The 15,615-nt window shown below is 33.1% G+C and overlaps 1 protein-coding gene across 1 annotated transcript; it reads left to right on the top strand.

Moving 5' to 3' along the window:
- The first annotated feature begins 13,315 nt into the window (after positions 1-13,315).
- LOC142636944 (uncharacterized) lies at positions 13,316-14,223 on the top strand. The gene has a single exon (XM_075811237.1). It carries the CDS (start codon positions 13,355-13,357, stop codon positions 13,973-13,975), a length of 621 nt encoding a protein of 206 aa, XP_075667352.1. The 5' UTR covers positions 13,316-13,354; the 3' UTR covers positions 13,976-14,223.
- The last annotated feature ends 1,392 nt before the right edge of the window (positions 14,224-15,615 follow it).

Raw genomic sequence — 15,615 nt, 5'->3', positions numbered from 1 at the left:
AAATTCAAAACTATATAATTTTCTTTTAACTATTAATAGGATGGCATTGGTTTGGACTGATTCCACTTGCATTGAAATTGTTTCCGACTTGACCCGACTCAACCTGGATTTAAAAATTAAAAATTAAAACTCAACCCAACACATCAACTCACTGAAAACCAACTCAGGCATCAAGTTGGTAGGGTGAATGTACACCTTTATTTGGACTCACTGGCTAGCTTTGACTTGTAGAGAGGCTTTTAGTCAGGAGATGGTTTCATTGTTGTGTGTTCACAACCTTTTTGAAATTCATGTTAATCCTTACTCTCCCTTTTTTTTTATTTTTTCTTTTTAAAAAAACACTTTGCTAACTTGATTAATGGAATGCTTACGTGTCACACTAGAGGATTTGATTATGATAAAAAAAAATTTATCTACTTTTTTTTTTTTTTGAGAAACAAAAAAAAAAATTTATCTACTTAGCATAAATAAATCACATCCATTCTTTAGTTGGCAAAAAAAATAAACAACAAAGCATCCATATCAACTAAAAAAGAACACAAAACAAATATTTTAAATAAATTAATATCCTCTAATTTCTTCGATTTCCTTTTTTGGTTTTTGGATAAATTAAATAAAAGTATAAGTGGAAAATAATGTTCGCTAAATTATCAAAAGCAACAACTTCTATTGTATATTATAAAAGTTGGATCACTACAGCTGCTGAATGCACAAAAAGTAATACATATGCCTCTCACAATGCATATAACAATAAGACCTGCCATCTTTTACAATGATGTAAAATTGCTTCTTTGAAACTATATTACCGATAAAATACTTATTTTGCTTACTTCTTTGAAACTCCATTACTCTAAAGGATACATATGCGGGCCAAAAATATGCAGTTTGCATTTTTGGGCTCATAATCTATTTGTTTTGTGGGCTTTGAGTTTCCTACTATGGGCGATCCTTCGTTTTGAGACCCATGCAATCACTTAGGACTCTGAGAGGTCCTCTATTTCTCTAAGTCTCTCTTCTTTTTTCTTGCAGTAGACTTTCTCTTCTCTCTGTGTTTCTCTCTGAAATTGTCAACCCCATTTCCCTCTTCCATTCTTCTATTTATAGCCTTAGATAAGTGGAGGTGTCATGATTACTCTCCTCCCTAGTGTAAATGAGGGTCCAATTCTATCATTTTTAGGTGGGTTTCTAATAGGAAAGTGATAGTGGCATTGGAAATGATGCCCACCATCATGAACCCGCCCTGTAGTGATATTCCCGAATGCACTACCAGGCAACCAGGTATGAGTTGGGTTCTCTAAGCAACAATATCTCCGACCATGTTAAAGACAATCGGAGGGAATTTGCCCGTGATATTTAAGTTAGCGAGGTCTTATTTCAGTTTTGGTGTATAGATTGGGCCTCGGGGTGTCCAGATCAAGGCCGATGGACCAAAAATGAGGGTAGGGCCAAACAACGCGCCGCGAGATTTGGGCCCAAGGCCCATGGGGTTTGGGGCCCATCTCCGTACCAAGGCTCGGCTCGAGGCTTATGGGGCCTAGGACCCAACCCCATACAATACAAATAAACCTTTGTTAAATGTAGATCTTTCAATCAGTAAGAAAAAATGAAAGTAGGCAAAAAAGTAAAACTACCTACAGTACTGTCTAACATATACTTATTTCACCTTCTCTTTCAACCTCCAATACCCTAAAACAGTACAAAAGATTAAAACATATATTAGGCAATCAGATTATAGGTAACATTCATTGAACCTCGCAAAAGTCTAAAGCATGCAAGCTTCAAGGCGACACAATGAAGGATAATTAATATGTTCCCTGCACATACCATGCCCACAATATGTGCTTATGTGGCAAACCCCTACCTCCTTGTAGGAAGAAGAAATAAACAGTATATGGGCCAGTAAGATACTGACTCTACTGCCTAGTGAGTTGCTCATGCCATTTGAATATATTTTAATTATAGAAAAAAAAAAAAAAAAAAAGAGTATATACTTACTAGTATTAATGAAGTAAAAAGTTCAGTTTAAATTTGGGATGTGTTCTTATAGGAGGATCAAATGCTTGCTTTGGCACACACTACAAGAAATATGGGTTTAAGCGGCTTTTTTTTAGCAATTTTTTTAATTTGCTGCTATAAATAGTATATTGTGACTTTTTTTAAAAACGCCGATAAAACACCACAAAAAGTACAGTCTTAGTGGCGTATGTTTTGTTTATAGTGACATTTTTTAGAAAACGTCGCTATAGTTATTAAAGAACGCCCAACGTATAGTCCAAAAAATTTTGGGGAAACATATAGCAACGTTTTCATTTTTGTCTTTTTCCTACACAAAATTTCGTTGAGTTTCAATTCCCACCGTTTTGTCCCTCCTTTTTCCCTTTTTTTTTTTCTCCTTTCCCTACACATTTTTTCATTTTTTTCTTTCTTATCATTTTTTTTTTCTCAAACAAACAACTTCCCTTCATCCCACTTCTATATTCTCCCACCCCCCATCACTTCTTCACACTTAGCCACCGCCAACCATTGTCGCTGCCCTTGCCGCCGCTAGCTGCCACCGCCCTTGCCATCGCCGACCCACCGAAGTACAAGCTCTTCCCTCTCTAGCCACCACCAACATAGCCACCGCGGCCATCGTCGACCTCCACTACTACCCACTACCACCACCATATTTTTTTCCCTCTTTTTTGGTGTTCAAGTTTCTTTAAAGTGTAAGTCTCTGTGTTTTAGCTTATGGGTTTGCTTTGATTTGGTTTTTCTTTAATGGGTCATGGAGTCTTTGTGTTTTGACTGATGGGTTTGCTTTGATTTACTTTTTCTTTAATGGGTCATGGAACTTTGGTGCTAATTTTTGTTGTTTGCTTGTTTTGGTTGGATTTTGGTACTAAAAACTCTTATTCAAATTTGGATTTTTGAGCAAAAAAGGCTGAGCATCAAAGGCTGAATCATTGTTAGTTTATGTACAAGTTTCTTGTAATTTTTTTTCTATTTAATTTTTCTATAGTGTGTAGATTTTGAATTTTTTGTTATTAGTTATGTGGTTTAGCTAGCTTGAGATTAATTTTTTTTAAAAGCCCACTGCCCACTAATGTGTACAAGGAGATACTTCCATTAGGTGAGGATTTCTACTTAAAAATTATATCTTCAATGTTTTATCATTATTCTTTTATATATATATATGCTTGCTTTAGTTTTGATTTTTCATTGAATGCAGAGAATGAGAATAAGAGAGAATTAGTTATGGTTGAGAATAAAGGAGAGGGAAGGCAGTGTGGGATGAAAGTCACTATAAAGAGATGGTTTGATTAGGGACCGTTGGATTCATACACAATGAGCCATTGGATTATAATCATTACTATTGTTAATGTCAGATAATATTATTTCATGTCATTTCTCTTCAATTTACAAGGACAATAGATAGTAAGAGTTTTTGTCATGTTGGGTAAAAGTTGCTAAAGAAATTTGTCTTTGGGTTTTGACATATATTATTAAAAAAATATATTACTACAAGTTGGTGTATATTTATGGAAAAATAAACAAACATTTATGTTGTAATATTATTTCATTTGTTTGTATAACTATTTTGAAATTCTAATTATATATATGGTGCGTAATCCAAAATTATATATGCAAATATGAGATATCGATGTTAATGAACGTGAGTTCATATTAAGCTTGCCCCCCCTTAGATTCAAATTTTGGCTCCATCCCTGTTGGCTGGCCTGCAAAAGCTCTTTGGTAAATATAAATTGAAACACAACTATGTTAGTTACTATGGATGTGTCCCCACATGGTCCACTAACATACCCTTACCAATCACAAGTCACCATGTGGCGAGTTGTGACACAATGTTGTGCTAAACTCACCATATGACGAGTTGTGGCACAATGTTGTGCTAAAAGCTGTGTCCCTAGTATAATTCATTGTTGATTAGATTAAGGAATGGTTGAGCCAATAGTGTGGTGCCATATGGTATTCATGCTTATTTATATATTTTGATAAGATTTTATATTCTATGTATTAAGCTATGTTTGTGTGTGTGTGTTATTATATTAGAAATTTCAATTATTACTTTATATGAAATTATAGTAATTTCTTTAGAATCTTGGAAAATTAAGAAAGTTGTGGCTTTTTTTTTTTTTTTTTGGCAGGTTTCATTTGGTGTTATTAGCCTAGGTGTTGGGGTTTCACTCTTGTCGTGAGTAAATAATCTCAACTAGATGTTCTTTATATATATATATTTTGTTACTAAATTTTCATGTACCATGACTCATTAAAATTTTCTGCAATAGCATTCTCATATGCAAAATTTGGATGATTTGGAACACCTTTTCTAGTTGAGACATTTAGGCATAATGGGTAAGTTTCCTTATGTGTACCAAATGACAAAGTTTGGATACAATTATACTTCAAATATTTTCTGCAAAATGGTTCTTAATTTTTTTGCCTAATTGTTTCAAGTCCTAACTCATAAAAATTTTCTGCAATGACACATTTATTTGCCTTTCACATCATTTAATTGTCTTCTTTTATTTTGCAGGTTAAGTACTCATTTATTGTGATAAGTTTGGACTTTTTTTAGAGGGTGTTTGCTTGACTTGAGCATAGTAAGTAACTTTTGCTTATAACTTTGTACTTGAAATGTTAATAATGTGTTGGGGTGGATTGTTGAGTTAGAGCAAGCGGGCGTTTTGCATGGTGCTATAAGTTAGTTTACCTTCATATTGGAAGTGTTTACTTCTTTTTGAAAATTTGGATGTTGTTAAGTTATGTTTGTTAATTACTTTTTGGACTTCAATACTTGTAAGCATTTTATATTATTATATTGATAATTGTATTGGGTGGTTTGTTGTGTTGGAGCAAGTGAGTGACTTGTGTGACTGAGGATATTGATAGACTTGATATGATTTGTTTATTATATCTAAGATTATGTGTAATTCTATTTGCATGTTTATGAAACTATGTGGTTTTGAATATATTGTGCATTATATTTAAGTGTATGTGTAATTCTACTTCCATAATTTTTGCTTAGGTTTGTAGAGATACAAGACTTGGTCCATTTGTGTGAATGAGAATATAGATAGACTTGATATGGTTTGTTTATTATATTTAAGATTATGTATAATCTTATTTGCATATTTATGAAACTAAGTGGTTTTGAATTTGTTGTGCACTATATTTAAGTGTATGTGTAATTCTACTTCCATGGTTTTTGCTTAAGTTTGTAGAGCTTTAAGACTTAATCCATTTGTGTGAATGAGGATATTGATAGATTTGATATGATATGTTTAGTATATTTAAGATTATGTGTAATCCCTATTTGCATGTTTATGAAACTATGTGGTTTTGGATATGTTGTGTACTATATTTAAGTGTATGTGTAATTCTACTTCTATTGTTTTTGCTTAGTTTGTAGAGATACAAGACTTAATCCATTTGTGTGCATGAGGATATAGATAGACTTGATATGGTTTGGTTATTATATTTAAGATTATGTGTAATCTTATTTGCATGTTTATGAAACTAAGTGGTTTTGAGTTTGTTGGTGTAAATGAAGATATGGATAGAAATTGACATCTTATAGATCATCAATCTCCAACTCCTTATAGATCGCAGGCTTCATCCCATCAAGAAACTAGCATATAGCAGTACATGCAGTGTTTTAAGGACTCCTTGAGCTATTACATTGTTGTTTTGAACAACCACAATTATTTTGAAACTATTGTACTTTGTTTATGATATTGTCATAGTTTTGGAGGGTTTTTTTTTTTTTTTTTTTTTTTTTGTATAGGTAGACGAGTGTTTTGTTACAACCACATTTATTTTGAAAGTATTATACTGTGTTTAATATTGTCAAAGTTTAGGTGGTTGTTTTTTTTTTTTTTTTGTAAGTAGACAAGTGTTTTGTTCAATTCAAGATGATACATGTATTGAATCTATGGCTAATGTGTTAGTGTGTTAGTTTGGACATTTGATAACGTGGAATATTGATGATAGGTATATTTGATCTATTACAAGTTTATGTTAGTTATTGTTGAATTTTAAGCAGGTTTATATAGTATTTTTAATATTTTAAAAGAAAAATAATGAGTAGGTATTGCGACGTTTTAAAAACATTGCTAAAAAGTAAGAGGAAATCCTTTTTAGCGACGCCTTTAAAACACTGCAAATAATTAGTTATGTAGCGACGTTTTAAAAACATCACTAAACAGCAAGAGGACAAATTCTTTTGCGACGTTTTTGAAACGTCGTTATTGGTGTGATTATTTGCGGCATTTTAAAAACGTCGCTAAATGTATTTTCCTTCATTATATTCGAAAATGTTATATTATTTAGTGACGTTTTAGAAAACATCACTAAAAGTTTTTGAACGGCACCAAAGAGTCACATATAGCGACGTTTTTCGAAACGTCGCAATAGACCTATAACGACTGCTCTATTGCGATGTTTTTGAACGTCACAAAAAAAAGGTTGCTATAGATCATTTGTGTCTATAGCGATGTTTTTTGGTTTTTTAGTGATGTTTTACAAATGTGCCCTAAACCTAGATTTCTTGTAGTGACGTTTTTGAATTTGAAAGAGCAAGTCGTCGGAATCAAAAAGTAGATAGACATAATTGGTGATTGGAGTGACAACATGAATTACTTTTAAAGCAATGAAGTTTCCAAACTAATGGATTGGCATGAGGTTTAGCGAATTATAGAGTGAATTAGCAAAGAAGTAGATACTAGCCACTTGCCAAGCCACTCCATCTACTGTTCGAAAATCCTTCTACACACCAACAAGTAAAACCCTCCTCTTCTTAAGCCAACCCAGGTCCTTCACCTGCCTCCACCAATTTATATTTATCTATATATAAAATCGAAGCCTTTGACTTTTTGTTGATTTCTCCAGAACTTACCACATCATGATTATAATTTTAATTTTTTTTTTCATTTAGAGTGACTCAAATTAGGATTAGAATTTAAAAAAAAAAAAACTTAAGATTAAAAAAACGTATAAAGTAAAATCCAAAATCAAATAGAAAAAGAAATCCCCCTCTCTTTGGGATGTTATCTCTACATATATACAAAGCACTCTAAATATTACTCTCTTTCTCTTTGGGTGTTCTGATCTCTCCATGAAGGTAAAAATTCTCTCATTCATGCTTTTGTTTTTGAAATAGTTTTGGCATAATTTGATTATAACTTTAGCTTCTTCATTGGTTGTTTATTTCAATTTTGCTTACTATTGGTGTTGTTTTATTTTTTGTGTGTAGATTTAGGGTTTAATGTTTGTATTCAAAGCTAATGTCTTTCTTTATATTTGTTTTGTAAAGATTTTTATTTTTTTGTGCATGTGACTCTGTAAAGTTGTAATTTACAATTATTTTGTGTTGTCTTTAATTCCGTGCCAAATTTGATTGTAATTTTGTTTAATCTTTTGTACCCTGTATTTCATGTGAGATTTATTTCTAAGGGTTATGTGAGAGAGAGAGAGTGTGTGAAGACTCAAGGCAACTATTGAAGACAAAAGAAGTTTTCGTGGGTAGCTCGCAAGTTGCCTTCCCGCGAAGTGAGACATGTGCTCAACACATAACTAGAATGCGAAGAGTCAAGACAAATGGTGACAGCTGGTTTTCGCGAGTGTCTCACAGGTAAGGCCTTCTTGCGAGATACCCGCGAAACAGTCTGTTTTGCTATTTTGTCATATCTGCTCCACTACATCCTCATACACAATATATATACCATCATTACCCACATATTGAGTAGAGAGCTTTTTAGAGAGAAAACCCTAGCCACAAACCCTTGAGAGTGAGAGATTGCCATACCCACAATTCTTTACACCATCTATTGTGATTTTTCTCTACTTCTACCTCTCTATTTCCAAACCCTTGAAGGGTTGATAACCCAAACACTTACCACACTCATACTAAGTGTCAAGTGAGGTTTTGGTGCTGTTGGGAAGTATTGGAAGAAGCCAAGTTTTGGTAGATGCAATCGGGCGCATTGCGGGATCCGGAAAGCTAAACAAGACACGATTCCAAAAAGCTTTGTTGGAGTAGGAGCTTAGAGGGCGTAGGAGCTTAGAGGGCTTAGGTGCACTGGGCATATTAGGTTTGGAGGGTCTTTTGCTATTTGTGTATCCCAACTTATTGTCTAGTGGATCAATTTACCGCTTGGAGGGCGGCGAAGAGGTTTTTCGCCGAGTTCTTTGGTTTCCTTTTAGATAATATATCGGCGTGTTATCTTGTATTTGCATTTCTCTTCCCTACTCTTTTAGCTTTCATTTTACTGCTGTGATTTGTTGAATATGGCTTAGAGTTGTTTTATTGTTTGTTCGCTCTCATTTACTCTATTTCACACTTAGTTTAAGTTAGAGTAAAATCAATCAAGCAGTAATTTATTAATTTGGGATCTGAATAGCTCTTGTGGTTTAACACAAATCCAAGCTTTCAGACTTTTGATGGTTCCTTTTCGTTGTTTAAAATTTATTCCTAATAAAAATTAATGCAATTTTTCTCTTAAAAAAAAACCAAACCGAACCAAAATTATTGGGACAGTGCTTTGATGTATACTTTAGAAGATTGACTTTTTGATGAGGACAACTTTGATTTGCTTTTTATTTTAAAATATCATTTCCGTTGTAACTATTGAATTAATATAAATAAGAAAAAAAAAAAAACTCTAGACTTATCAATTTTTATGTTAGAATATGCTCATCAACTGTTTGTAAAATTTATTGTTGAAGTTAGTGAAAAGTATTTGGTTCTGATTTTTTTTAGTTACTATGTAAGTATTTTGATTTAAATTATGAAATTTGTAATTATTAGTGATTCCTCTCTTTGTGTTAAATATGGTCATGGAACAAGTTATAACTAATTGATTGATGGTCAATGTGATTGACCAAGAATTTAATAATATTTTATAGTCAATTCATTAATATGAGAGGTTCTCTCTCCAAAAGACAATGGTTAATTCAATTTGATTTTTAGAAAATTTCCTAATAATATAGATTGTGTTTAAGAAGAATATATAGTAATGTATAAAGAAATATATAGCAATGTATAGATCCTATGAAGTTAGATATGCAACTATTATGCACCTCTCTACAAGGCAATATACAAACTTAACTGAAAATTTACATTATTAATAGTGTTATAAAATATGCAAAAAAAGGGTTTATCCTCTATTTATTTTAGAGGGTATTTATATTACATGAATTTTAATACATTCTAATATTATAATTTTGCAAATAATTTCTTTCAAATCTCACTTTTAATAGTTTTCTCGTGCATCACACGTTTTAGTGACTAGTTTATACTAATTAGTCATCTTCTCATTTATTTTCTTCATGATATCTCTCATCTTCAATCCATTCTTCAATATATAACAATCCTTAACTAACTCTCTCACCTCAAGCCATTCTTCACTAGTAATCTTTTGGGTACTTTTATTCCAGCACCAAAGATCCCTTTGCTTTGTGAATTTTTACTTTTTTTTAGTTTCCTCCAATATTTTAATAATTTTTCTTATAAAAAATTTTATAGGCAAAATTTTAATATTTAATGTTCTATTTTAAAGGCAAAATAAAACGACAATAAGAGTGTTGTAATGATTTGATCATACAATGTGTGTTTATAAATTTGAAAATTGTATGATATAGATTGACATATTTCATGCCTACTCCATAATGCAAATTTCATTTTGAAAAATAAAATGTAAATATCCTTCAATTATAGTTTTTATCATTATTGATTTGTGTTATATTAAACTTTTTTTTTCTTTTATTGGACTTTGTTTCAATTGTTGCAAAAGCAACTAAACATGAGCAAGAATACCATATTACAAACCAATTGTTTCTCATAAGAATCTTTGAAAAATGAAATCAAAATTTTATTATAATTAAATAATTAATGCAACCAAATTTTGTGTTTTGATTTTTGGGCAAAATGACTCTATTTTGGAGAGCAACTCTTCACTTCAATTTAAGTGAAATAACGTCGTTTGTGGCTGATTTAGCACAACAAAAAAGCCAACACGATGATTTGTCATTTAACACTCAAAACTAGCTTAGGGTGCGTTTTTGCTAACAGAACCATACTTTAGAGTGTAAAATCAAATTTCAAATTAAAATCCAAGCAACTCCAAAATCCAAGCAATTCCAAACTTCAAGGATATAATTTGCAATTTACCCTTCTTTTTATGACCTTTTAATTTGTAGGGTGTGTAATTTTTCGGAGAATTTGAGTTACTATGTCTATCATTGCCAATGGGAAGCTTAAAATTTGCTGCTTTGAGGGGTCTCAGTGAGCTAACTTTGGTTGGATCTTTGTATGTAAATTGTGTATTGAACGTATGTATTGGAATTTTTGGTTGAGTCTGTGATAGAAATCTTGAATTATGATATAATTTATGCTCATTCAAACAAATTTGGAGAGAAAAAATTGCATATCGAATACATTTTTTTCTTCTCATTAAATATTCCTCTTATTTTCTCAACATTTGATTTTTCTCTCAACTTAATGATTAAAAAAAAATCAAATTTTCTATTTTATAAAAAAATTCAATATTTTTTATTAATTTTATTGGACTTTTGTAACTTAAGAAATTCAAAAATACCAAAACTACATCATATTGAGACACTTAATGATAACCACTCTAACAGAAGTCAACAGAATAAATATTAAAAACAAATAGAAGTTATAGGTGTAGTGCTTTGTGGAGCCTAATTGTGTTTGATCCGGATAACGAGATGACCCGACCCGACCCGACCCGAAATTGTACTACCACACTCTGTATTTTTTCCTGATAATAGTAAAATCCCTGCAATTGTGTTAATGTAGGCAAATTGCCGAAACACGTAAATATTGTCTTGTGCATGTGATTATTTTTCTTTTGGTGTCTATTTTCTTTATTTTGTTTCTCACAGGTTTTAGGAATATCGTGTTATTTCCCTACAATAGGATTGAAATGAAAAAAAATTAGAAGTTACATAACTAAATTAATTTTTGGACAAAATTAAAGTACATTTGTGAATTAGTCATAATAATTAATTATTTTTTGAATTAATATGTTTATATTTTTAATTATATTAATCTAACCACTGTGCACCATTGATGCGGTGGTCACTCCACAAGTATAAGTATTTGTAGGGTATGGGAGGCAAGTGTTGTGGTTTAAGTCTCCAAGAGTGAGTTTCACACACATATACATTTAAATTAGGTTAGAGTAGAATTTCTATTTTGTATAAAAAAAATAATTACATTAATCTAAAAGTTTATATTCTTGATTCCTTTTAATAACATGCAATGTATATAGAAAATAGTGTAATTACCTGAAAATTTTTTATATAATTTTAAAAAATGTATTAATAGGGAAAATTCATTTATTTATTATTGTGTATTATTTTCAAACTGATGTAGACTTAATAATTTTTTTTTGAGAGAGTTTTATGTTGGGTTACATGTGTGAGTGAAGTCCCACATTGAATAATGATGAGAAGAATAAGTAGTTAATATAACATAATTGAGCACATATCAATTGGGCTTAGGCCTTTTGGGTTAAAGTGTGTCTCTATATATTATATTAATTACTCAAAGAAGCTCCCTAAGGTGTTTATCCCCCGACAAGTGGTATCAAAGCCCATGGTGGTGTGTGGCGAAGGTGGTGAGGTGTTCATGGTCCATACCCAGCGAGGACAGAGAAAGCCTAAATGGCCCACACACAAAGATCCTGGAGAAGAAAAGAAAAGAAAAAGCCCAATAAAGGAATATTGCTAATGGTGCTAAATAACGGTGTAGTGCGATGTTCCTATGGACATGGATGTGCGGGGTTGACATGTGGTTCCCATGAATGGCGTACAAGAGACCCATGGATGACGCATTGATGAAGTGAAAAGCCCATTAGGCAAGGGGGAGTGACTATGACTTGTTTATGGCCCACAGAGAGGTCTCGAAACCCACAGAGAGGCAGACTCACACGTAAGGGGGAGATTGTTGAGTTACACGTGTGAGTGAAGTCCCACATTGAATAAAGATAAGAAGAATGAGTAGTTAATATAATATAATTGAGCACATGCTCATTGGGCTTAGGCCTTTTAGGTTAAAGTGTGTCTCTATATGTTATATTAATTACTCAAGGAAACTCCCCAAGGTATTTATTCCCCGACATTTTAATCTATAACGTCCGTTCCTGATGGTAACTCTTTATCATTAAACCAAGACATCAATTGGTTTTTGGTGTAGGCGGAGATTGAACTCCAAGTCTCTTATTCAACCATCAGAGATTTTACCGGTTAAACTAACTAGAATCCACATGTGGTACTTAATACTTATATTGTCAAACAAACCGTAATTATTATTTTTTTTATTGAGTTGAAAACGAAAAAAAAAAAATTAACAACGATATTGAAGAAAGATTAGAAAGGAATGAAGAAGAAGACTATATTGATTAATCTATATTATACAAGACTGTCTTTATATGGAGGAGATAATAGAGCCACTGGCTTAACCTTCTAGCCGTTGCTCTTGCACAGGTTCCTTCTTCATTCATTTCGAATCTTTCTTCCTTTTGTAAGATTAGTTAATTTAGTTTTCTTCGCTGTTATCTTTGACTTTTTATTTATTTTTTCCTTTTAACACAAAAAAAAAAAAAAATTTAAGGACATGTGTGACAATATAATTATATATTATGAAACACATAGGTTCCATATTAATTTTATTTCAAATGAAATTGATTGTAATATATATATATAGTATCTCTAACATTTTCCAAAATTAAATATTCTAGCTCATTAATTTTAGTAATTAACACCAGCAATGGTTAAGCTTATGAGTTTTTTTTGTTTTTTTTTTTTGTTAAGATAATTACAATATTCTACTAACCCTGTGGTTCGAACTCTTTACTACCTAAACTTATAAAAAAAATGTCAACTCAAATATAGGACTTTTGGCTCTGAGCCTATGAGTTAGTAATCTATTCAGTACTCTTTTGCATCCTATCAATTACTGGCCAATATATAACAGAAGAACATTGGACCGTCATAGTTACGGCACAAGAGCTAGCATGAACAATTCTGGCAACACACATGAATGATATGACAACATTTCTATAAATTTTCTCTTCTTTTGATATCACCAACTTTCTGACTTCAAATTGAAAGAAATTCCCCTTACCGAGATTGCCAGAAAGCAAAGTCTCGTTCCTATTTACTCCAAACTTTTATTACTCTCAGTGCAAAAAAAAAAAAAACTTTTATTACTCTCAACCGTCCCCTACCCCATAATCTCCTATATAAAGGTCCTCCATGTCCATGCAACACAAACTCAGAAGTCATACATAGGAGGGAGAGAAAAAAAAGAAAGAGAGAGAGAGAGATGGCAAATTGGTGTGTGATTTTTGTGCTAGTCCTAGTGGTAGTAGTACATGCAAATGCGCGTACCGTGCCCAGTAGTGATGTTGGTCACGATGACCAAACACTACAAGTGCATGCTACTGCACCAGTGGCAGAATCACCAAGTGGCAGCACAGCCCTTAAAGATAAGAAGAATTTTATATACGGTGGTGTTGGTGGGTTTGCAGGGGTAGGTGGCTATGCAGGGGCTGCAGGATTGCCACTCCTTGGTGGCGTTGGTGGGATTGGCAAATATGGTGGAATTGGTGCGGCTGGAGGGATAGGTGGCTTCACTGGCATTGGGGGTGGTGCAGGTGGTCTAGGTGGTCTCGGTGGTGCAGGTGGTCTTGGTGGTCTCGGTGGCGTAGGTGGTTTAGGTGGTGCAGGAGGTGTAGGTGGTCTAGGTGGTGCAGGTGGTGGAGCCGGAGCTGGAGTTGGTGGTGCTGGTGGCTTGGGTGGTGGAACTGGCGGTGTTGGTGGTTTGGGTGGTGGAAATGGCGGAATTGCTGGCCATGGAGGAGCTGGCGGTGTTGGTGGAGTTGGTGGTTTGGGTGGTGGAATAGGCGGACTTGCTGGGCATAAAGGATATCTTCCAACTCCTTAATAAGTTTGCTAGTTTTTGCTTTATTTTGATTCTCCTTGATTTAGGAAGGTGGTCTTGGTCCGGGTGGTTTATGTTGGCTTTTTTTTGTTCTTACGTACTTTGGTTGTTAGCAGCCTCTTATATATATGAGAGGTCCGATGATTTTCAGTTGTATTTGTTGTTGTGTTTCCTATTTTGCATGTTTTAGTTGTATCCGTGGTTGAATCAATTTGGATATTATGTGATTCAGTTTCTGGCTTTTTATTTGATGTTTCAAGTGTTGCCAAAAGTTCTCCCTCTTCTTCATTATGCATGCAAATTAAACGTGGGTAGATCATGTAGAACGCTTAAAGGAGGATCAAAATGTACAATTATTTTTCCCTAGAACGCTTTTAAAAGACGAGAGGGGAAAGAGGAGACCAAGACAAAAGACAACTTGAGAACCTCACAAAAAAGGCAATGATGAGCCAGTAGCCACTACTAACCCAACAAATTTTACAGTCTAGAAATTAGTTTTTCTACTAAGAATTTCTATATCTGAGAAAACCTAATGCAGCTCCCACAAAGGTGATTCATTTTCCTTTTACATTTCAGCACATTATTAACACACATCTTTAAGTCACTTCCTACAATAATAATGTTTGTTAGCCCTACGTTAATTCTTTGCTACCAATATTAAACCATATCTGATAGCTAAGCTAGCCATGGCCTCGATCTGCCACTACTGTGCTACATTTGGGGATTTGATTTCGCCTATCCTTGCAATGCTTTGCCATTCCAGTCTTTTAGAACAACAGCAAAAACAGCTGTATCTGACTGCACCGATCGAAGCACCACAATTAAGTTTGAAGACATCATTTGGAGGTCTAGCTACTCCATAAACGTACACATGAATTATATTGCATTGTTATTTTTACCTCCTTTATTGTCTTGAGATGATGAAATTGATTGGAATTCTCGCTGGTGTCTCCAATAAATTTACTTTATAATTGGACTCCTAAGCATGCAACTATGCAAGAGATTGTCCTCTTAATTATCCTAAAATCAAAAGTTTTCTCATGCTCCAATAATAGGAAAGATTTCTCATGTTAACAGATGTTTTTAACAGATGTTTTTAGGGCAAGTGTTAATAAACCATAATAGAAAAGTTTTAACATTACTTTCAGGAAAAATGAGTAATTTTTAGATACTCCCGAAACACGGAGGATGGTGCTCCCTCCTCTCACATTTATGGTGGGGTCCGCTCATTAAATTCATGGTAGGGTTTACCATGAATGTGAGAGTAGGGAGCACCATTTCACTATACTCCGAAACTACCTAAGAATTTTTCAGGAAAAATATAAAAAGTTGTCAACAACATTTATTGTTTTATCGTTCTTTCAATAAAATGTTTTTAAAATAGCTCATAAACCAATACTCTAAGGATATTGGTTAACATTCCCATTCACTTTATCAATGGACCTTTTAACATGCAATAGACTATCCACTTAATTAATTATTCTGAATTCAAATATCAAAGTTTTCTAATGCTCCAATATATTTACTTTATAATATAATTGGACTCTTATGCATACAAGTGACTTTCCACTTAGCTTAGTTCTGTTTGTTTCGGCGATGATATTTTCAAGGAAATGAATCATTTAAAAAAATGTATATTTTAT

This window comes from Castanea sativa, chromosome 5, assembly GCF_040712315.1.
Source record: "Castanea sativa cultivar Marrone di Chiusa Pesio chromosome 5, ASM4071231v1".
In the NCBI taxonomy this organism is placed as follows: domain Eukaryota; kingdom Viridiplantae; phylum Streptophyta; class Magnoliopsida; order Fagales; family Fagaceae; genus Castanea; species Castanea sativa.
Note: the sequence above shows the minus strand (reverse complement) of the source record. Positions and strands in the feature narration are given on the sequence as shown.

What these genes read in the sequence shown, in the direction of transcription:
- LOC142636944 (XM_075811237.1), top strand. Translation starts at nt 13,355, where the DNA reads ATGGCAAATTGGTGTGTGATTTTTGTGCTAGTCCTAGTGGTAGTAGTA.